Below are 25,213 nucleotides of genomic sequence, written 5' to 3'. Positions count from 1 at the left end.
CGGTGGGATTAGGTTGAGAGAGATTCTCGCGATATCTGATAAAACGGAAGCGAGAATAGGAAGAGGGTTGTAGAGAATATAATGGGAGCATGACACGGATTGTTGGAACGAATTCATCAGTTGGATGATTGCGGTGTAAACTGTCCGCAACGGAATGCGCCCGCGTCTGGATTAATCGTGTCGCGTCCCGTTTATTCGCCCCCTGTCTTTTAACGACGCCATCGCGCCTCGATTAACCCCTCCGCCGCGCCACCGCGCGGCCGTCCGTCCAATCACACTTTTAATCATTCGAATATCCGCGCTCTATCGATTATCGATCGTGGATCGTTATCATTATCGTTATCGCGATCGTTTTGTCTTGCCAGATTCTCGCTCTCGTTCGAATATAATTACGAACATCCGTTATGCAAACCGATTTTAAAGGTGATGGATGGAGAGAAAATTTTAAACGGTTGATGTTGTTGATGAGTAATGTTAATAATAAATTAAGTTGGTCCAATGATTTATTATTATTCGAATAATTGGGTGGATAAAACGAGGTTTAAGAACGGATTAATTTATATATAACGTTATTCGAGCATTTTAAATGAAATTATCGCTTAAAGTGATTTTAATTAAAAAATTATCTTTCTCAGAGGGTTCTTCTGAATTTTCAGGGAATTGTTTCAGACATTACTGGTAAAATTTCTATCATGGTAAAATATTGATCTTCTTGAAAGATCTATTCGTTACGTGTCCCATCAATGATTTACGAAAATCTATTAGAATGTAAAATATTAAAGAAATTAATAATAATTAGAGAAATTAAATATCAGGATTATGAACGTTGGATGATATTTATTTTCACTCGTTGTCGATGACGATGGTTAATTTCTCTTCTCTAAAATTTTCAAAACGGAAAAACTGAAGAAGAGATGTTAGTTCGTAAAATTAGACAGATAATTAAAGGGGCATTCTGGTTAAAAAAATATTATAGCTTAAAAAATTAAAAAGCTCCTTGAAAGATTTTTACTAAATCCTAATGATGAAAATTTATTATATACAAGTTAATCATCATAATGATAGACAGATAATGGAAATTAAAAATTAATTACTAAAATTTGCAAGATTTTCATTAAATCCTAATGATGAAAATTCATATATAAGTTAATCATCATAATGATAGATAATGAAAATTGAAGGGTCCAGTTAAAAAAATATTATAGCTTAAAAAATTAAAAATTCACTATTAGAACTTGGAAGATTTTTATTAAACCCTAATAATGAAAATTTATATAACAAATTAATAATCACAATGATGGATAGATAATGAAAATTGAAGGAGCCTTCTGGTCCACTTAAAAAATATTATAATTTAAAAAGTTAAAAATTCACTACTAAAACTTGGAAGATTTTTACTAAATTCTAATAATGAAAATTCTAATAATGAAATTATACAAGTTAATAATCATAATGATAGATAGATAATGAAAATTGAAGGGTCCAGTTAAAAAAATATTATAGCTTAAAAATTCATTACTAAAACTTGGAAGATTTTCACTAAATCCTAATAATAAAAATTCATATACAAATTAATAATCAACAATGATAATTTGATATTTCTAATATTAATTAACAATAATAAAGAACGAAAAATATTTACAAAAAAAAAAGAAAGATATTTATCAATTATTAAAAAAAAAAAAGAAAGAAACTGAAAACCCAAAGTTTGACACACTGTTTGCCAATAAATAAAACCAATTCCTAAGATTCCCAAAGTTTTTAAATTTTTCTGCGAGAGGCCGTAACTTCCACGATCCATAAATAATTTTCGAGCGTCACTTCGCCTCTCTCTCTCTCTCTCTCTATGGGTCTAGACGCCCATTCGTACGTGAAGAGGCGTGTTTTACAGTTTCCCACGCTATATTCGTTAAATCGATTTGAAACTCGAACCCGCCTCAAAGGCACTCGGTCGTCACTTAAGTCGTCTCTGATCGAGTTAAACGAGACCGGGGCCGACTGAAAATGCATCCGGGGAAACGTGCTTCTTACGAACATTTCCCGGAATTCGATTTGCGGGGAAAGAAGAAAGGGAGGGGGAAGGAGAAGAGAAAAAAGGCTCTTTATTCTCGAACTTGTTAAATTAGCTCGTCGAAATTGGAACAAAATTGGTTGCCCCTGTTTTTGCAATTTTATTTTCGAGTCGAATTTTCCTTTATTCCGTATTCATTGTTGTGGTCCACTGTTGTTGAGATAATTCATCATTCGCAGAAACAATATTTCTTTTCTTTTTTTTCAATTTTCAATTGCGAGAATAATTTGTCTTATCACAATGATGGACTTGATCGTCCAGAATGTTTAATGTTTCGTTATTTTATAAAATGTAATAATAATAATAACAACTTGTTTTTATATTCTTGGATTTAATCAAAGATTACGAAATTATCGGAATAATTGGTATTGATTGATGGATTTAAGTGAAACTTTTTTTTTAAGTGAACATTCATCATTTCGTGCGAAATAACTCGTTTTCATTGATGAAAAGTTGATCGAAAAATGGCGAACGAATTTGCGAAAGAATTTTTTTTTAAATCGTTTATTTCATAACAATATATTATTAAAATAATGAATAAATATTTTAATCAAAAAATTAATCCAATTATTAATACAATTTAACTCTAACTAAATTTATTGAAACTGGAGATCCTATATTTGATGAACATATTAAAGATACTGAAGGTATAAAATTAATTATTCCTTTATTAATAAATATCAATCGTCTAATTAATTTGTTTATAAATTATATTTACCAAAAAAAAAAAAAATAATCCTGAAGAATCCTTAATCCATGAAAAATTATCATTAAATATCTTCCAATCAATCTTAATTTTAAAAAAGTTAATATTCTTATTAATCCTCTATGAACAATTGATGAAATTGCAATAATTGATTTCATATTGTATTAAACATATTAATCTTAAAATTAAAACTCCAAATAAATTAACTTACAATTAAAATCTTTCTAAAATAAATAAATTCAATTTTTATAATTATTATTAATATTCCATATCCACCCAATTTTAATATAATAGATATTTTCATATTTCTTTTTTTTCATATATAATAATTATTAAAATTTATATTATCGAATATATAATAATAAGATCCATCCATAAAAATCTTATCACGATTGTTACGACATTAAGGATTTGTAAACTCGTTCCCATATTAAGTCCCCATCTTCCCAAGTCCCACGTTTGCCAAGATATCGTATAACTTAGAGATTACACGATTTCCAAGTTGGCTTAACTTCCTACCACTTGGTTTAAAGGGTGATGACTTCGCGAACAATTCTCTCTCTTCTCTCAGTTGCCACGCATTCTTAATCGATTCTTAATTTTTTATTCGATCGATGTATTTCCAATCGATCTTTTATCTATTCTCGTTATCTCCCTCGGGCGATATTTAATATCCAATTAATTATCCATTTCATCCAATGAAATATCCATTATCATAATCCAATTTCATCAAGTGATTTTAACGATTATAAATAATATAGTGTTAATTAAGATTTTATATGTAGGAAAATATTTAAATTAATGATTAAATTAGGAATAAAAAAAATATTTATAAAATCGTGTATGGCAAATATATTATCACTTGTTTATCAAAAATATATCTTATAGATTATAATTTTAGGTCGATCTGCTCCATGAATTAAATTTTAAATAGCCGAGTGTACAAGATGGAATAATAAATTGTGTTTTTTCCCAATTGGAAATCCTATTATATATCTTTCGATATATATCCAAGTAGCATAATTCACGGATCTTGGTTCGAATTGGAACGTTTGTTTGTGGACGATAAAATCGATCGATACATTTTATAATCGTCGTGAATCATCGAAATTTATTATTCGTTATTTCTCTTCCTGCCACTATATTTTTTAATTTTTATCCTTTAGAAAAAGTGCTTTTTAAATTATTTAAGAACGATCCTCTTTTTTTTTCCATTTTCAAAGAATCGTTTTCTTTTTCGTTACTCTTATCTTTTCGTCCTCCATTCATTTCCTTTTCTTCTTTTTTTTCAAAAGAATATTCGTCCAAAGGTTTCCAAAGCTTCGCGACAAAGATGCTTAAAAAAAAAAAAAAAAGAAAAAAAAAATGTGCCGTTTGGACAACGAAACAAAGTTACGAAGCTTTGCTTTCACGAGACCGTTTCAAAAACTTTAAAAGCTTTCGCAACTGTACTATTATAATATTATCAAACATCCAAACGTTTTATGATAGTTAATATTTATAAACAGAATTAGAGATAGAATTTTAAAATATCGAAAAATTTCATAATATTTATTTATTAACAAAGTATGATATTTTAAAAAATTCTCTGCTCCTCTCTCTCTCTCTCTCTCTGAATAGCAAAAAATAGAAAAAAAAAAAAAAATAGGCGAAGAAATTACGAATCGTATCGTATCTGCTCGAGCCTCGTTTCAAGAGTGTCGATGCAGCGTGGAAAAAATCTTCCGCGAGACAGAAAGTGTGGAAACAAGGTGAGAGACGTGTGAGAGAGAGAGAAAAGGGAGCGAGAGAATGAAAGAAGAAGAAAGCGCTTGCCTGGGGCGAGTCCATGAGCAAAGGAGCGGCGAGGTCCGCCTCCTCGTCGGTTTCGGGGAAGATCGGGCTGTCGTTCAGCACTGTTGTCAGCATGTTCACGGTGGACACCGTCACAAGCAATAGGAACGCGGTCTCGACCAGGGAACACTTGGTCATCGGTTGACAGTTGAGGATGCTCGAACCTAGGGGCAATAAAATCGCGGCTCGAGCGCAGTCCACCATCGCCTGATGGAACAGCAATCCTTGTGACCATCTGGAACACGAGCAATTGGATAGTTGGCATTGGGCTGTTGTGGATGGGATGGTATCTTGCCAAAGTTTTGAATCGTTTCACTTGTTCACGTTTGATCAGGTTTTTTGGAAAAATTTATTTGTAATGGGGTAGAAGTACATGAGATATCTATGATGTATGTTGGAGTCGTTGTTGTAATGATTGTGATGTATCTTGTGTGTTCAATCATTGGAAAAATTATTTCTAATTTTATAGAAATGAAATACATCAAATATTGTAGAATCGTTATTGTTATGATTGTGATGTATCTTGTGAAATACATCAGATATCTCTAGAATTGTATACTCAATTATCAGTTTTTGGAAAACTATTATTGTGATGTATTTTGTATGCTCAATCATTGGAAAAATTATTTCTAACTTAATAGAAGTATATGAAATATATCAGATATTTCTATTGTATTATTCTATTAGTATTTATAATATTTTAATATTCTAATATTCTAATAGTATTGTAATATTCTATTGTATATATTCTATTAGAATCGTTATTGTTATGATTGTGATGTATCTTGTGAAATACATCAGATATCTCTAGAATTGTACACTCAATCATCAGTTTTTGGAAAACTATTATTGTGATGTATTTTGTATGCTCAATCATTGGAAAAATTATTTCTAACTTAATAGAAGTATATGAAATACATGAGATATTTCTATAATTGTACATTCAATCATTAGTTTTTGAAAAAATTATTTTTAATAGGATAGAAGTATACGAGACATTTCTGATGTATGTTAGAATCATTATTGTAATGATTGTGATGTATTTTGTATGCTCAATCATTGGAAAAATTATTTCTAATTTGATAGAAGTATATGAAATACATCAAATATTTCTATTGTACATTAGAATCGTTATTGTAATAATTGTGATGTATCTTGTATGCTCAATTATTGGAAAAGTCATTGGAAAAATTATTTCTAATTTTATAAAAATATACGAAATACATGAGACATCTCTAGAATCGTATACTCAATCATAGTTTTTGAAAAAATTATTTTTAATAGGATAGAAATATACAGAGACATCTCTGATGTATCTCTGATGTATTAGAATCGTTATTGCAATTTATTTGTGATGTATCTTGTCAATGTCTCGAACATGATTTCACTTGTACTCTAATGTGCATCAGAATCGATTCTTATTGACTCTTTTTTTTTTTCACTAACTGATTCCTTTTACACGTCAGACAAACTACAAAGCAAGCTGCAAACTTTAATTACATTAATTTTTGATTCCACAATAATAATTTGATTAAAATTTTCGAGGGATTTTTACTGTACTACATACTAGAAAAATTAATTCTTAATTTTTCTAAGTTTATATAATCTAAATTCCTTATCAGATAATGATTTCATTCAATCGAAAATAAATTTTCTCAGTCGAATTTCACGAATTCCAATCAATTTAATTCTTACTTTTTTACGTGAACGTATTACATCTGAACTCTCCAGCAAGATATATTTCAATTGTTGTTTCGAATTTTTAAAAGTTTCTCTATTATTGTCGGAATTACCTTCGCAACTGTCGCTTGGCCAGAATCAGGGCCATCAACAGGAAGTTCGCTCCCATGCCCAGAGCGCCGAGGCCGAAGATGAGGCTGGCCTCTGTCGCGCCCCCTGGATGACACTGGAACACCTTGGTCGCGTTTGACGACGCGTTACCCGATGCGCCGATCCCAAATCTTAGATTGGCGCCTATCATTGCCATCAATTCGACCTGTTTCGACAGATTTTCACTCTCCATTATCCCTTCGCTACTTATTCCATTCGATTTAACCGATATTGGGGGACCAGGAACCATTTTCGTCCATGTTCCCTCTTTCCTCCCCCCTTTTTTAAAAAATCGTATTTTTTCTCGAGAAAATTTTCATTCATTAAATCAGTTAGGGGATAGAAATTAATTCTCAATTTGGAATATCCTACATTTATATTGATTATCGTAACGCGTGAAATATTTAAGTTCATTTTCGTTTTTGAAAAGAAATATAAGAAAAAAATTTGTTACAAAATCTTTTGTGGCAAAAGACTCGTAATATATATCCGGTAATTTTATCGTGATAATAAGATTTATTTCGAGATTACGAGAAACAAAATAATTTATTTGCGTATATAATATTCATATTATACGGGTATCAATTACAAAAGTAATTAAACTTGGTTCACGTGGGCGATGATCGAGCAAACGCGGGCTGATGCGCGATGTGGTTATGGGATATACAATGCGGGATTCAGAAGCATAAACAGAATAATTAGAGAGGGAGCGCGACGAGCGTGTCCTCGAACGTTGTTCTAATAATTTATAACGCTCTCGAAAATAATATCCTTCCTCTTTCTATCTTTCTATCTCTTTCTATCTTTTTTTTCTTTTTTTTTTAACGCGAATAATCTATCTCCCGATAGATTTTAAACGAAATTGAAATCTTGTACCAACGTATGTAATTAATCCCCGGCCAAAGTTAAACCAGATTTTTAACCAGATTCGTCACGGCAACTAACACGGCAACGGTCCAATGTATTCAAAGACTGTAACACGTAAAGTTTCACGATGGTGGCGCTTGCCTCGCGTTACATATTCATCGGTTTAACCTTTAAACTTCGTCTGCCTCTACTCTGCGGGAAATTCACGTGTTCGACGACTCGATATTCATCTTTCACTCGAGTTCCAACGTCTTATAAGAGACGTTGACTTGTTAACCAAACTTTGTAACCAAATAAATTATATGGATATTTCGAAAATGTTAAATCGACGATACGAAGATGTTTATAACCGAATAACTACGTTATTGTTATTAAATTTCATCTTTAATGATATGTAATTCTTAGAAAATCATTTTTTTTTAACAATTTCAAAAATGAAGTGAATAATAATATAAAAGTGAAGTTAAAATTGTTTGCGGTGGAGGTAAAAGTTATTTTATTCAAAGATGATAAATCATTTAGGAAATTCGATAAGGGTTTAGAGATTAATTTGTTCCTTCAATAGCAATAGCGATAGAAATACGAGAGACTCAGGAGAAACGCAATTCACAATTCGAGAAATCTTGTAAATTAACACGTGCAACAAAGCTAGGTTAGGTTATACGCTTCCTACGAAAAATTGCTTAATTTTCTTCTTCGTCATATCTTTTCTCTCTAAATCGATTTGCCTGTATATTTGCATTAAATTAAAGAATTTGACACGATGGATAATTTAAAGATTTAAACTTTATACAAAGTTATATATAATATTATATACATATATGTTTAAACAGCTCAAGGGATTCTAAGACGTGCTGAATACGTTTGCGCTTGAATGTCATGCTACGCATCTGGTATAAACATGTGACGTTTGCGTAATACGATTTGTGGACGGAGTTCGACCGTAGTTTGTTGGTTGACGAGTTGTGGTTGTTGGTAGTTAAGTTACTTGGTCTTCGTTGCGCTTCTCGCCGCTTGTCAAAAAGTTAAACTCGTGCTGCGTATGAAATTCGATTTTAAAAATATGTATTTTCTTTTCTCACGACTTAGAAATTTTTATCTCTGTTTTCAAATATAACGATACTACAGTATAATTTTAATTGACAAGCATAGAGTATAAATGAGAAAAGAATGAGTAAAAATATTTTCCATTGTGAATTTTATATCGAAATAAATATGGAATAATTATTTACTTCTCGTAACGTAAGTCTTTCGAGTTATAAATTATTGTTCTTCTTGAACACTTTAGCCAAGTCTCTCGATGAGGATTTTAAAGAGAAAGGGAAGCTGTATTAATGACTTGGAAGTTTCTTAAAGTATCTCCAACTTTATTTTCATCAAATTTGAATCGTTTCATTACAGTTTCTTTCGTTTGAATAAATTAAAATTCAAGATATCGTTTCTTCGTATTTTTGAGATAATCGTTAGAATTTTGTGTAATTATCTTAATCTCGACAAAAGGAAGAAAAAAATCGATTTTCCGAGATACGTTAATGGATATCGAGAAGGTTGAACAATCCTCGATTTTTTTATAATTATTAGATCTTGAAATTGCTGTTTTTGTAATATATTTTCGAAATTTTAACGACTAATGAGATTCCAATCGACACATTAATTTTCCATTTTTATAAAACTTCATAATTTCAGCGCGAAGAAATTTTTCGAATGCTGCGATTTCAATTTCTCGAATGCCCAATATTTTATTTTATTTAAAAACATTTCGGTCGCCGAAGTGCCCGGCGAGTATGATGAATGGGTTAATATTTCGTATTTCGATTCGGCTAATTTTTGGTAGAGTGGTTTGCGATGCACAAAAACAAGTCCACGTCTATCGTCCAATGCGAGTTGTTTTTTAATCGATTTCTTGGCAGTAGGATGTCGCCGTGACTTTTTTCGGCCGTAACGATGCCTTCGACACTCGTTTAGGATTTTCATTGGCGTCCAACGTTGTCCGGATCGCGTACGATTATCGTGCGGTATACCGTTCCTCGTCACGTGTTACGATTCCGTTCAAAACGAAGCTTTGCGCGACGAGCGCATTTCCAAACGTCGCAACTTTCGATCCTCCGTCGATTGCCGCGCCACCTACTTTTCCAATTGTTTTCGCTTCACCCGTGCGCACTCAAATGTGTGAAAACCGTCTCGTTGGAGACGCGTCCAACTTCGCGAGTGTTCGTTCGTGGATCAGCTTTCGGTTTATCTTCGTTCGATGTGAATTTCGGTCTACCTCGAGGCACGTTTTCAAGATTCTCATTTCCAGACTTGAATTTTTGAAAGCAAGCATCGAACGGTCCTCTCGTCGATAGAATCCTCGAAAGCTAATCTAATATTTCGATACGCTTCAGCTGACGTTTAAGCTTAAACATATACAGGAATAATATTGTAAATTCGTTCGATAACATCGTATCGTTTGCTTCTCAGAAAACAGTTAAACTAACAAGAAAAAGAACTTATTACGCAAAGGAGATATAAAAGGACAACGTGAAAATATGCCGAGCAAAATATAGGTTAAGTAGAGTTTACAAGTCGCGGTTGACTGTGTCGTTTATTCTAAAATTTGGCAATGTTAATACAAAGTTCTTTCACGTTGCTCGTACCATCGTCCACTTCTCGACAACGAGTAAACAGCACGTCCAAGATTAAATTTTGTATTCCTTGCTCGAGGATCAGGATATTAAAATTCATTTCTGATTATTGGATAAGCTTTCTTTCTTGCGATACGTGCTTTTATCGAAACGAAATCTCTTTATTTATACATTCCGGGAGAATATGTTTGATTTAAAAGTTTTTTGGTGTGTATATTTATAGCGTCATTACATGGATAAAAATTTAATAATAAAGTTATCTAAATAATCGCAAATAATTTATACGAGGCTGTAAAAGCGGATTAATTATAACAATTAGGAATAAATTAATAATTGTTATTCGTAACATTTAAACAAGTAATTTTATTCGATATTTTTAACTTTAGTTTTAATTAAAAGTTAATGGCCAATTGCCTGCACGTAAATAAGTTAGTTCACGTTCTTACGCGTATAATAGACGATCCGTGAACCCGTTGGGTCCCCGCATCAGATTTACAGTGAAAATTCGTCAACCGCAGCTGCTCGAAACTTGTATATATATTGCGAACCCTCTATCAACCAAAAGTTTTCGAAAACTTTTATTACTTTGTCCTCGCGCCTTTGGGGAAATTTGGGGAAATATTTATATTTAATTTATATATATATTTATATTTAATACTACTTAATTTAAATATATGATAGACGAAATTAATCTCGAAAATTCGATTCCAAATTCATAACTTGCTAATTGTTCCAGCTTAGATTAAGTACACAACTGTAAAGGCTTCTCCATTTAGAGGAAAGTAGAATTTTAGTTACAATTTTAATAATACTTTTGGGTATATGAATCTGGACTCAAATCTCGTATAATATATGTCGAAATTGCTTTCAGAAGCTCTCAATTTTTTTCGTCAACGATTCTCTCTTCAAAAATTGGTGAAACGTTTCTGGCCATTGGTAAGATCCTCGATGAGGATAAGATTTTAACTCGAATATTCGATCGATTCGATCTCTTAACATCGTCGATCAACACGCGTGCACCTGCGTCCATTTCTACCTCCATATTCGTTTCATATCGATCTTCATTTTTTTTTTTTTTTATTACTTTTTTTATTACTCATCCAACTCGATTTTATTTCTTTATCCGTTTCGCTTTACGTGCTTTGGTATTGTTCACACCGTTCTTTTTTTCCATTCGATATTTTGTGGATCGAGAAAATGCGAAATAAAAATTTTTTCATACATGGTAAAGCATGAATTCGTTGGTAATAAATTTCGATAGATTTTAGAAGAATTCTTTTTAAATATAATATAAATTAATTGTTGTCAATACTTAATTTAATTATATAACTTACTTACAATTTTTAGAATGAAAAAGAATTAAGGAAAAGAAAATTGTTTATCGACAGAATATGGAAAATTCGCGAAAACTTTTCGATTCTCTTCGAGTCGTCGACGGCTTTCAACGCGAAACTCGTGTCATCCGAGGCGGTCGCCGATGCTTTCATGCATAAAACAAAAATGCAGCGAGAAGAACACGCGGATTTTCCACCTTCGATATATCTTTTTACGAATCCTCGATACGTTTTCACCCCGCGCATGGAAATTCCCCCTCGAAATATTTCTGCAGTTAGTATAGATACGTAGATGATAAAAAAAAAGAAAACTCGCTTGCATCGATTTCGTTTACGCGAGGATAAATTGAATTCGCGAATTTTCGATCCGAGAAGAGAGGCTTCTCGAGGAAAAATCCCAAAGTTTGATGTTCGACAATAAAATTGTAGAACGCCACGTTTCGAAACAATTTTAAATAACAAACTGTCATCACGTCTGTCTCGAGATACAAATAATTCCCCTTTCAAGAGAGCTGATATGTAAAATTATATATCATCGTATCAATTTTCTTTTATTTAAAGGGATAAAAGGGATTTCGATTAATGAGAATACGATAACGACGATTAAAAAATTTAAGTTGAAATTTCACCAATTTGCGGATTCGAGCAATCTTTCGCGTTCTATAATATTTATCGGATTGTTCGAAAAGTAATTTCGTTTTTTTTCACGACAATGAAACATCGAGTCGTTTCGAATGAACAATCGAATTCGACAAATTTAATCTCATAGCAATTTATCGAGTTCTTATTCGTCGATATTTGTTTCAATCAATACCTTTATTTTGTCTTCATCAGCTTCAACCTGTCTTCCATAATGTGCGTCTTTAACGTTGAAATTTGAAAACCAGTTTCGACACTAACTTATATACACTTTCTCCATAGACTTTGCGTAACTTTTTTCTTGCCTGAACAACATTCTTACCTTTTCGATAACAAAATAGTAAAATGTATCGAAAATATTCTTTTCGATCTCGCATCTTTTATCACGCGCGAAAAACACAACCGAAGACAGAATCGAACGAATCTTTCAATATAAATAAACCACGAAATGTCAACTCTCGAAATATAATAACACGGTTTAGAGTAAAGTTGGTTGGATAAACATTCGACTAGTAACTCTCGCGTGACAAAACGAAATTACTTTCCGAACAGCACGGTTTAGAGTGAAGTTGGCTGGATAAACGTTCGACTAGCGACACTCGTGTGAAAAAACGAAACTACTTTCCGACCAACCCGATATAAGCTCGCCTGTGTGATTTCCAATCTAGAATTCTCGTCGGTTGTCGGATCTCCTGCCAGTATCTCACCGTCATTCACACCGTGTACGATCCGTCAGAGTCAGGCGTGCGTACTTACGTCAATGTTCATGTCGATAAGTCACAAGGGCACTGGTGGAAAAAACTCGATAAATCATTTCGTGGTTGATTTTAATTTAAAAAAAAAAAGGAATCGTATATTCGTGGGTAAAACACGATCAACAATACAAATAATAAGAGAACAAAACAAATTAATCAATAAATCGTATTCTAAAGAATATATCTTGATTTTCTAGAATAATTCATCTTTGATTACGAATAATTTTTAAAATACAATGTAATTTATCGTACAATATATTCGTATCGAAAGGAGAATTATTATTATAAAGGATATATATCTGAAAAAGAAGAGAAGAGGAGTAAATTTTGTTAAAATATCTTTTCTAATAATTTTAACGAATTATTTTCTTATAATAACTATTAGTCATCCGAACGACGAATTTCTCCTTTTAAAAAAAGAGACAATGATCTCTCCCTGGTCTTTGAGATGAAAACGAAGAAACAAGATAAACAACCTCTATTTGAGAAGTGTGATTCTATAATTGCCCATTGAACATCTATACCAAAAATTTTTTCGTAACAAATTAAAAACTACATTCAAAAACAATCTAAAAGATTTATTCAAGAAGATGCAAAACTTATTTGACTTTTTAAAGGACATTAAATTGATAAATTAAGTAATGTATTCACTTCCTACTTACTCTAAGATGTCGCTAATAACCCTTAGATGTTGTTGATGCGACATAAAACCCAAATAAAAAAAAAAAGATAAACAAGGGTCTTTATTGTCCCAGTCCAGCGAAAAAAGTCTCGTCGATTCTTCGTAAGATTTCCCTGTTCCCTGAGACGGAAGGAAAGAAAAAAAAAAAAAAAAAAAAAAGAAAAAAGGGAGAAATTTCCTCGGAGAAATTCAGAGGAAAATTCTCGAAGTGTAGCATAACGGTTTTCGGTTCGCGAAAGAAAGAGGGGGGGGGGGAAGAGGAGGGGAGAGGAATTCCGTGGAAAGTAAAGCGGAAGCTTAAAATGGCACTTGCACAGCGAAAGTCGGTTGCTCTTTAAAATTTTAAATAGCTCCACTACCGGTCGGTTCCCTCGTCAAAATAGACAATGAAGCTTCGCTTCCCTGCCACGCCCTCTCCTCTCGATTCATCGAGACGCCACCAATCTCGAAAACATCGGGCTACAGCGATCTCGATATTAGCGGCGAGGAGGAGCTAATTAAGGACGGGGATTATTTTTTCTCCAGGCTTTCGATATGATTATAGGGGAGATTTTAATTTTTAATAAACGATTAAAATTTTAAAACTGCTTTTCAATTGTAATTTATTCTTATCTTCTTAAAAATGTATATAACATAATATATGAAAAAGATTGTAATTATATTTGTATATAAAAAATATATAAATATATAGAAGAATAAAACATATCATAGAACTTGAAAGAAAATAGATAAATAAATAAAAACGAAAAGTACGAAACAAAATTACAGTTTTTTTTAAATATATAATTTTTAACATTAAAAATATATTTACAATTAAAAATCTGCTAGTTTTGTTCATTCTATTTGAATCTGAATCCGATGATTTGCGTAGAAAGAGTGACAACTTGAAAATTACGAATCTATTCTATTGGAAAAAAAAATAATACAAAATGTGACAATCAAAAAAAAATTATTGGTTACTCTTAGATCATATCCTTAAGCAATCGTGCAAAATATCTGCGTGACAGATGTAACAGAAAAATTATAGCAGACTATTATAAATTAATTATTGGAAAACGTTTCGAATTTGACAAACGTACGATAAACTGGACCTTGAGAATTGGAAATGGAATGGAAAGAAATAAATGTTGAGGAAAAAATGCTTATTAAAAAAAAAGAAGTTATGGCTGTTTGCTACAATATATCCTTGACAATTCTATTCTATAAATTATTCGATGGATATAGGCCAGATGTAAACGGTAACAATTCAACAAAGTGACGATAAAATTAAAATTATATATAATAAAATGAGAAAAGACGTATTGCATAAACTGCTCAAAGATTGAAAGGAATAAAAAAAATGGTCAAAATTAAAATTAGGAATATTATTATTATCGTACATATACATCATGGGTGGCCATTAAAATTAATTTTAACATAGTTTTACAAAGTTTTGCGAACCAGATATGGCAGAAAAAAAAAAAGTAGAAAGTTTCTACGTTCAACTTTTATCACGTGGAACGACATGGAACGTATGAAAAATCATGGACAAATTATTTAATACAAAATAATTATTCAATTTAATTTATAAAAAAAAAAAAATTATAAAATTGAAATTTAAACGCTTCTTAAAAAATTTACAAATTTCTCAACTATTGAAATGTTGATCAATTATAGATTAGTGCCTATATACACGTATTTTTGATAAACGTTTAAAAAGAGGATTTAAAATTTCAACAATTATTTTTCATACATTTATATTAAACTCTTTGATCCTCGATTTTCAATTTTAACGGCTCGTAATTGTCAGAGGGAAAATTTGAGAGAGGTTTAAATAAATTTTAAAACTTTAAAATAGAAGGATACCGTTACAATAAAAAAAAAGTATTGAACAAACGTAAATACGTGAGAGAAATTTTCTAATTTTATAGCGGAGTGCCACTCAAATTAATTCTCCATTCCTAAACCTTCTCTACCTCTTCCTCGTGGCCGAGTAAACCGCTACCTTTCCAGCGCAGAACTTCGATTTATCGGATAGATAAGTTTTCCAATCAATCAATCCCATCTAAATTTGCCTCACTGGTGAAACGTGGTATTCGTAATATTCGTCTCTATGAACGTTAAACATGTAAAATGCATACATAATTATGTTAAAATTATATAAAGTTTATTATATAGAGACTAATATAACACGTTTTTTTTTTTTTTTTTTTACTCGTTTGCTAATGGCTCACAAGGGGTGGCTTGAATTATGATTTCAATTTAGATTCGGCTACGTAGATATAGAGTATGTACTCTCGTGAAAGGAATGGAGATTTTAAATTTTGCTCGTAGAGAAAAAAAGGAAACATTAAATTATAAATTGCTTGAAGATTTCATATTTCAGAAAAGTAATAAAAGTTTCGTATTATAAAATTCAAGGCAAATACTTGCTTAAGTAAAAAAAATTAAGATTGTAATAATTCGAATATTTTGAATATTTTTTTTTTTTTTTTTTTGCGTGAAAACAAAGAAGAAAAAAGTATCAAGTATCTTTCTAATAGGTGCAAAGTCGTGTATCTTTAGCCATTTCATTCGCTAAACCCCTGTCCCAAGGAGGATGAATTACTTTTAAGAAGATCGATGAGGAAAATTAAAACTTGGAGCGTCTAAGGACGCCTTGTAATTAGAGTAACTATAAATAAAAATGGATTATCTTGCTAATTAAAAAATTAAACGGGTATTTAAATTTTGAGGAATTTTTTCGGGGAGGAGTAAAAATTGAACGAAACGAGAAATTCGGTTTAATCGGTGTTCCGCATGATAGCGATCTCTTGGCCATGTTCCAGGCTAAATTTTCTGTCTGAAAAAAAAAAAAAAAGAAGAAAAAGAAAAATCGAGACGAATGGTTCAGCTTTCCTAAATTTAGATCCATCCACCAATGATATTTATATATTATTTCCATATCTTAAATCGTTTCGTTTTTATTTTATTCAATGGTTCAGTTACAATATGATGAAATGATTATAGAAATTTTCTTTATCATTATGACTTATTGCTAATTTATCAAAACATCTTTTTTCCCCGAATAAATATTTTTAGAAAGGAAAGAAATATCGACGAACGAAAAAATTTGAATTAAGGAATATTAATCATATCATCAATTGGTATACTTTCGTAATAAATGATTTGGTTTCACAGTTGGCACGAACGAGCGTCTATTTATGAATCTGCGTTTTATATACTAGGTTATGTTTTCAGTTGTTCCTCGGCATGAATATTTAATTTATTTCCACAATTGTGTCCGTGAATTGTTGTCCACGCTAGCTTGTTTCCATCGTGCAATATCAGATTTCATTGTTTAGTTCATTCAAAAGGTAGCAGTGTATCGTCTGTTGTATCCACTGTTATTCATGTCACTTATTCTTTTCAATATAATTGTTACGTTGTTTTGTGTATGCTCTACTAGCGCCCTCTTCGCACGAATGGCGCTGACAACAGACTCGTAAATATCCCCCGATTTCTCGTTACCGAAAACTATTAAAAATGTTTTGAAGGTTTGGAACGTTTAATTTACTTCTATTGTATTTGTATTCACGATTTTTCGATGTAATTCGATGTAAAATCCAATTTTTTTTTTCTTAGGTTAGGATAAATATCATTTTATACATCTTCTTTTTAAATTAACACAAAGTATTATTTTACGTAGGAGAAATATAAAAAAAAAATTTTTTTCAATAGAAAATTAATAAATACATTATTAATGAACAGTAAATGAATAAATCTAATCTAACTCTAAATCAGATTAGAAATTTTATCTATATGATGATGATAATAGCCAATTAGCGCGAGCGACGAGAGAAATTTTGAAAAGTTTTAACTCGATTAGAAGTATGTTCATTAATGTAGAGGGATGATAGAAAATCGATGTAACGGGGAGGGGAAATGGGAGAATTCGAAAAAATTCGAATCGAGTTAATGGAGCTCCATGGGGACGATGGGTCGGTGTTAGTTTTTCGAAACACGTTCATAATTCACGAAGGAAACTTTGGTAAATTTAACCGGTATTTGAGGTTAAATTAACCGTTCAAACGCTGTGATTAACGCTTTTGAAAATCGCGCCATTCGCGATCGCACATTCGCGTATAACGCACAGTAACTCCATCTCATGCACGCAGTTCGTTCCGCGTAATTGGATTTCTGCATTAGCGGAATTAGTATTTGGCGACGGTATCACCGATTGTACGATCTCTCATTGTGGAAGAGGAGGGGGGATGACATTGTGCTGAAACCAAAGCCGTGTTTCCACAACGAGGTGCTAGGTATCTTCCATAAATACAGAGGGCGCTTTGCGTCGCTAACGTTCAGAATTTAGATTATCCTCGTGTTATATCGTCGGATTTGTTTAAACGTATTGTTGTTGTATTATATATTTTTTTCTGTCATTTTTCTCTGCGATAATACCAACAAATTTACGTTTTATCGTGTATTAAATGTGATTATATGTTATATCACCATTGCTAATTATTACGACCAATATCGTGCAAATATTGAATTCACAATATTAAAATCACAATATTTATTGATTCTATTTGGAGGATATAATAATTATCTCGGATTATTGGAAATAAAATAAAAATAAAAAAAAAAAAAATACAGAAGCTAAGAACGAAAAACGATTGTTCTTCGAAAATTTACCTCGAAGCGAGATATTTCTTTTATTTCGACCGTTTATGACGGGACGAGAGGTTATTTCTTCCAAGCGTCGCAGATGGCTCTGTTACTACTGGTACGAGATGTTATACGATACGAAAGAATGGTGGATGCAGTAACGTATTTTGAAACGAGGGCTACTTACAACACGAAGATTTTATTGGTAAAAGAGATTGTAGAAAATTGCTCTTGATGAAATCTAATAACGGGAGGGAGGGAGAAGGGGAAGTCTCGTTCTATTTTACCGCAACAATGAATTTCTTTGATGCACTCATTGTGTGGTGGATCAATTTTTTTTACGCGTCGAGTTTTCCTTCCGACCTCTGACCTTTTTAAAAAATACTTTCCGCCACTTGCCGCGCATACTTTTACCGCCATGATATGTCAAAGACTCTCCGTCGTAATTTCTTTGGTTTAATATGAAAAATTTCCTGTTCAAGCGGAACCATAAAGAGTTGACAATACGTTCTCTGCGCATAAGACAATTTATCGAAACTGTAATAGAACATGATCAACTTGGTTCAAACTTTTTACAGTGTCGCGTTCTTTTCGAGTTACGAGTCTCCAAGAGTCTTCGATTCCATTCTGTTTTCCGTTTATCCAAAGTTTGCCTCGCTCGGATATAGCACGGCGTTTCCATTATTTGTTTCTATTTATGATTTGAATAAAGAAAATATTTGAACAAAGAAACACACAATATATATATATATATATATTTATTATTTCATTTGAAGCAATTATTTAGAACAATTTGTTAACGCAGGATTATTTAATAATCCTCTGCTTCCGAGATGTTTATTTGAAATTTAATCAAACCACTAATTCGACCGAATTCTAAACGCTTAGTTAACCAACTGCTAGAAGCTTCGCCGCTTTAAGATTAATTAATCATTAACCGGAATCCTGAATCCCTGTCAACAGATTTCACTTAATTATTGCGAGGCAATCACTGGTTATATTCCAAAATATATTACAGTTAAAAAATTACAGAATTAGAGTTATTTTCAAAACTTTAGAAACTGGGTGAATTACAGTAGTAAAATAAAACGAATATTTTAAAGGAAGGGAAAAATGACAAAGAGCAGCCAAGTTTATGCAGACTCGAACGGCCGAAATTCCTGTGTTTCCTTTTTTAAATGTTACAGGCCACTGAATATCGTTAATAGACGAATATTGTGGTATTCGGTGTTTACGTTTACGGTGTTTAGTGGCGCATAAAACGCAAACATTCTTGAGACATCTGTGTTACACTCACTCACTCAAAAAAAAAAAAAAAAAAAAAAAAATAGTTGGAAACTTAATTCCCGTGTTGTCCAGTTGGATTTATATTTACTGGATATTCAGGTCGGAAGGAGTGTAAATTGTCGAACTTTATCCAACTATTCGTACACACGAATAATAACAGTAAATTTTAACGAGCTCTATGAACGATTTCTAAAAAAAGAAAAAAAAAAAGAAAAAACTTTTTTTTAAAAATGGAAAAATTTACATCAACGAGTTGATCAAAGTTATCGAGTGTTCTTTAGAAAATATGCCAGTCATGTAATGAACCGGTCACGTGGTGGTTCTATCTTGCTCCTTTGTCCCTCGATCTAATAGAAATTTCTCCATCGCATAGATGTCGCCTCTGATCGGATAATACCTTGGTTAACAGTTCTATGCTACGTGTCAGTGCATGAGCTGCATGTGGTTTACGGTTGTTAGCAAGATTAAAGCTTTAGCCTGAGATATTCTTCGTGCATATACACAGTGTCCTTTATTTTAATCTTTTCATATCGTTATCTCTGCTGTCTTATCTTCTAATTCAAAATTTTCGATAACAATTCGAATACTACTTTCATCCTACTTGCACGGCAACTCTCGGGGGATTTTTAGGTTGGAAAACACGTTTTATTGGCCAAAGTAAACTTATCATTTGGAGCATAGGATCGGATCGATAGGAAGCGAGTCAGCAAACATCATGATTTTTGTAAACAGGACTCCCCTCCACGAATCGAATCCGACTTCCAACCGATTCGAACCGGTTTCTTTTCTTCCTTTTTTTTTCTCTCCGCGTGAAATTTCTTCGAAAGTGAAAAATGATGAAATCCTGTTTCTTTGCAAAAAAAAAAAAAGAGTTATTACTTCTCTGAATTCGTTTCTTATCCTTTTTTTTTTCTTTGGTAAAAATGCCGATCGAGAACTACAATTATTTATTTTAATTTCATTTCATTCTCGAAATCATGGAGTAATAATTCTACATATTGGGATAAAAACGAAGAATATTATTTTGAGGAGAAAGGGGGGATCGAAAATTGAAAATTCGTCCATGTGCACTCGTACGTGCGGATACAGATAGAGTTAGTAGGCGGGAAATCGTTATAAATAAATCGAAAAAAAAAAAAATATAATTTTTTTTTTTTTCGTTTGAAGCTTTGTATTCGAGAAAATCGAATTTCAAATAAGAGGTATCGAGCCTCGATTGGCCGAGTGTATACGTGTATACTACTCCACGAATTTTTAAACTCGATTCTCTCGAAAAATAGAGCTGCGAATTTTAATCTTGTATATTTCAAATTTCGTTCCATTTTAATTCCTGTCTCGATTACACGCAGAATATAAACGCAGAAAATCGATTTTTCCGAAAGTATCAAGAATCTTGTCGAGTCATTCCATAATTATCGCGACGATTGTTCGAGAAAACATTCTTCTGACAATTCATCTAATGACGCTGGAAAAAAAACAGGTAATTGATAAGTTTATCCCCGCAAGTTTTTGCACAAATTATTGAATCGATCAATCGAAGAAAGAGATAGAGTTAGAATAGAAAGAATTTAATTTATACGTTATCTCTTTCTGATGTAGAAAAGCCATCTGATAATATCGTATTCCCGGGAGGATGAAGGTTTAATTCAGGTTCTTTCGATATAATAGCCATGAGCGTGGTCAGTCTATAACGCGAAATGACCCTTTTATGTGCTGAGATCCTCAAAAATTTATGTTACTTTCCGTCCAAGAGCAAATTACCGGATCCCGGAGTGATATTCCACGCTCCAATTGTGGTCGCAGATGACGTGACACAGTAGCATACGGAAACATCGTTGTCATCAATTTTACTTTTATTTGTTCCGTCACTTTTATCATTATTTTCAATGAGGGAGAGGGGGAATTCAACTTAAACTTGGATCACGTAAATTTATTAATTTTTTCCTAAATTTAAAACTTTCAAATCAACAAAATTTATTTATTTATTCACAATTATTTTATCGGAATTCAAATATATTTTCTAATTTTCTAAATGTAAATGATTTTACATTGTCGTGTATTTCTTATTAATATCTTACTAATTACTAATTTCTTATTTTATTCCATGTAATATCTTTTATAAAACATGAGAATTACCTTATTCTCCGAGCATTGTTGTTCTATTATTCAATAGTCGTGGTATGCATATTAAATTTGACAGTAAAAACATTTACAATACTCTATGGGAGTACTATTCGCTGCCACATGGAATATTATGGCGATTATTTCAACTTCATAAGCTTCTCGTATCCCTCGTACAAAAAATTGTGGGGATGTGATATAACATTACTTCAGCTGTTACGAGTTCGGCAATGTTCGGCAAATGTCGCGTATCGTCGCGATATTTCGTGTCGATTCGTTCGTGACGCACTTACGAATTACGATATATCTCAATCAACTGTTACGATTCGGCACTGCTCGGCAATTGTCGCGCATCGTCGCGATATTTCGTGTCGATTCGTTTGTAACGCAGTTCAATCCGTACTTCGAATCGTCTACGAATTTTTAATCAAAATTTTCTTCGATATATTTCCTTATTTTGTTCTTAATTCAAAGATTTTCCTTTTCTTTTATTTATATTTTAAAGAAGATTAATTATCTACATTCGTGGATGAATTAAATGTAAATTAGACGAAATACTCGAGTCAATTTGTTCGTTGAACGTTCGTTGAAAATAAAGTAAACGGAATCACGATTCGATAAATCTCTGATATGTACACTGCGAAATAAATCGGTTGATATAATAGATGAAGTCTAGAATCGTGTTTAATTTCGTTCAGTTTGAATAAACGAGACAATGCTAAGAAAATTGTCACAAAGAGCAAATTAATTTATTATTAAAGATACATTTCATCCAATCGATCTTTAAACCAGGTTCAAATGAAACGTAAGATATGGCGAATATGATCAACATACAAGAATTACACAAGAATTTTCTAGTATTCTAAATTAGAAATAATGAATTTTTTAAAATGACACAAATTATTTTTTATTTAATTAAAAAAAGACGTTCATAGTAATATAACCTATAAAACCTTGATAATGAAACTATATACGAAAAACGAATACGAATTTCGTTCACAATCTTTCTTCTCTAAATCTAAATCTATCATTCGCGAAATACGAAAATAAAAGAAAAGACATTACTAATTCATACAATTCTCTCGATCTCGTAAGAATTTTTCTTTCTTACGTGTGTGGAGCATAAAATGCTCCACCATCCATCTTCGTCCACCCTGCCTTTCTCGACATTCCTCACTCGAAACTCGTTTCATATTCAACGAATCGTCCAATTTCGACGAGAATCGTCCACTTTGTATACAGAGATAAATCCGCAACGGACCGTCGCGTCGGTGGGACGTGGGCGTGTTCTTTTCTCACAGCGAGAGCGGTCGCTGTGCCCTCAGGCGTAAACACTAACGCCGCCCTACCTGTTTTGCTTTCGATTTAGACGTTTCTGTTTGTGAATACGGAAACACAGAGGAGGCCCAGCAACCATTACACCTTCATTACTCGGCAAACAATGGCTGCTAATGGGAAAGCTCGTCGAACAAAGATCATACTCGGAATAGATGAGATGAAATAGATCACGGTTTAACAATAATTTTTTTTTTGTTAAAAAATAAAGTAGTAAATTGATTTCAAGCTTGGAACTCGAATTCAGATTCAAATTTATTTTATATAACATTATTAAACGAGGGAAATTGTTGATAAATTATTATTTTGTACAAAGAATGATTCAAATTATTTTCTTTCGAACTCTGCTTTGTAATTGTCTCGTTTCATTCGAGATAGGATTTCTGTACATTGTGATTCGGCGAAAGTTATCCGAGATACAACATGCACTTCACTCGATATATATATATATATAGTTCTCTACTGTTGAACAGCTTGTTGCGTCTAAATGCAACATCTCTATTACAAGTTTATAATCGTTTTTCTCATTACGTTCACCACAAACGTACTTATTTATGCAAAATCGCACTTAACGGAAATGATTAAAAATATAATCCCGTCGTATTTCATCTTTGAAAATAAATATTAACTCCACAATGAAGTATCAATAAATGAAATACGTTTCGTAAAAAGTTGTGCTTTTCCCAAGTGTACAATTTTAGAATTCTCCAATTCTTCCAAAGTTATACGAAGCTTCGATAGCTTCCAGGAATAGAATTCAATATGTAATATAAGACTTTTTATCCGCACGATGCTTCCTTCATTATTGGATAATTCATATTTGAAACAGAAATAACCATCTGTTGTTGTTTTTGTATCATTTTCCTCACGAAATTCTTGCTCGGTCAATGATAAACCTTGAACTAAATAATATAATAATATACACTGGTAAATTTGAACACGACTGAGCAGGATCATCGAGTAGCTTTATATAAAAGGAAAGAAGGAGAGAGGAAGCGGAATCGATTATATCCTCCTTTTGAAGGAGGCATCCTCTGAAAGAACTTTTAAGAACGGCAAGATATCGGATCCCTTTTGAACCTGTTCGAACACAGAAATTCAAGATGGTCCCCTCCGCAGTCCAATTTCCTCGATCCTTTGCGAAAAAAATCATCCGACCAAAAATTTCCTTGTCTTTATCCTCGTCCAGAAAAATTATTTTTCACGCAAAAAAAAAAAAAAGGAATCTCTTAAATTTTTCTCACCTTCCATTCAATCGCTTCAAATTAAAGAAGAATAAATTCGAGAGAATCCCTTCACGAATCAAATTCTCCTTATTTTTAGGATTCCCTCTTGGAGGAGAAGAAGAAAAAATTTTTCTCACTCTTCGATTCAATCACTTCAAATTAAAGAAATGTAATATAAATTCAATTATAAATTCGATTTTATCTCGAATCCCATAACACCTTTCGTTCAATTCGTCCAAATTGACATTTCAACGACGAACCAAATTATCCTTAGGATTCTCACTTGGAGGAGGGGAAAAACAAAAAGAAAAAATATCGAGCTCTCCTTCGTTAACATCCTCATTGTCCCACGGCCACGCTTCCATTATGACAACTCCCCTCCCCCTGTCGTCGTTATCAGAGTCGTTTAAGCGATCGACGCCTCGATTGGCCTCTCCTCGATCGGAAGAAAGCGTCCTCTCCCCTCCCCTCCCCTTTTATTCGCACACGTGTACACGTTGCCTCGCCGCGTCGTTCCGCCTCGACGTGCGCGCACACCAGGCGCAATGTTGTTTTTACTTGACCTGGATCGACGCGCGAGAGCGCGCGGCCAACGGTGGAAATTAAATTTCGCCCGGAAGCGGTTCCCGGGCTGAATTTCCGTTCTCGACCACGATTCCTATATTTTCCAATCCGTCGATATTTATTTATTCATCGATTTCTACGTATTTATTATTATTCCGAATTTTTATTATTTATTTATTATTATTATTATTACGAATTATTATAAGTCGAAGTTGTGACCCGCGTGGGTCGGGTGAAAAGGTGGAAAGGAAAATTGAATATTCGAACGAAAAGCTTGAAGTTGAAGTTAATTTGGGAGTAATAAGAAATATTTTTAAAAATTATTAACTTTCGTTTGTCTCAGATGTTGTTCCAAGGGTTTAAGGTGATCGATTCATTCTTTGAACAAAAGTTAGAAATTTGTATTAAAAATTTATACAAGAGTATATAAAGTAGATTTATTCGTATTTATAAATTATATCAACATAGATTACAGATATGCTCTCAAGAAATTCTGATTATTAATTTTGCAAAAGGTAAAAGGATGAAGGGCAAAGGTGTTAATCACTTGCCTAGTTTCATTTCGTTGTCAAACAATAATAAATAAATTAACGAGATCTCTGGGACAATAGAAAAATATTCAAATGATGAGATAAACTTTTTAAAAATGGCGCCTTTTCCTATATTGGAAATCGCGCACGAATTGCACATCTACAAATCGATTCATTCAT

General features: G+C 32.4%; 2 protein-coding genes across 2 annotated transcripts in view; one reads left to right on the top strand and one right to left on the bottom strand.

Annotated features, from left to right (window-relative positions):
* The window catches only part of LOC122717362 (midasin), a 109,597-nt gene that overhangs the window by 21,053 nt on the left and 63,331 nt on the right, over positions 1-25,213 (top strand). The gene's annotated exons all lie outside the window — the stretch shown is intronic.
* The window catches only part of LOC122717363, a 50,011-nt gene that overhangs the window by 7,732 nt on the left and 17,066 nt on the right, over positions 1-25,213 (bottom strand). Inside the window, exons 2-3 of the mRNA XM_043941383.1 lie at positions 6,404-6,606; positions 4,593-4,845 (exon numbers count right to left, since the gene is read on the bottom strand). Coding sequence (XP_043797318.1) covers positions 4,593-4,845; positions 6,404-6,597 — 447 coding nt within the window. The 5' untranslated portion in view covers positions 6,598-6,606. The remainder of the gene's footprint in view (positions 1-4,592; positions 4,846-6,403; positions 6,607-25,213) is intronic.

The sequence above is a fragment of the Apis laboriosa genome, unplaced genomic scaffold, assembly GCF_014066325.1.
Source record: "Apis laboriosa isolate Shangri-la unplaced genomic scaffold, ASM1406632v1 scaffold4_cov146, whole genome shotgun sequence".
In the NCBI taxonomy this organism is placed as follows: domain Eukaryota; kingdom Metazoa; phylum Arthropoda; class Insecta; order Hymenoptera; family Apidae; genus Apis; species Apis laboriosa.
This window is presented reverse-complemented; position numbering and strand designations above follow the sequence as displayed.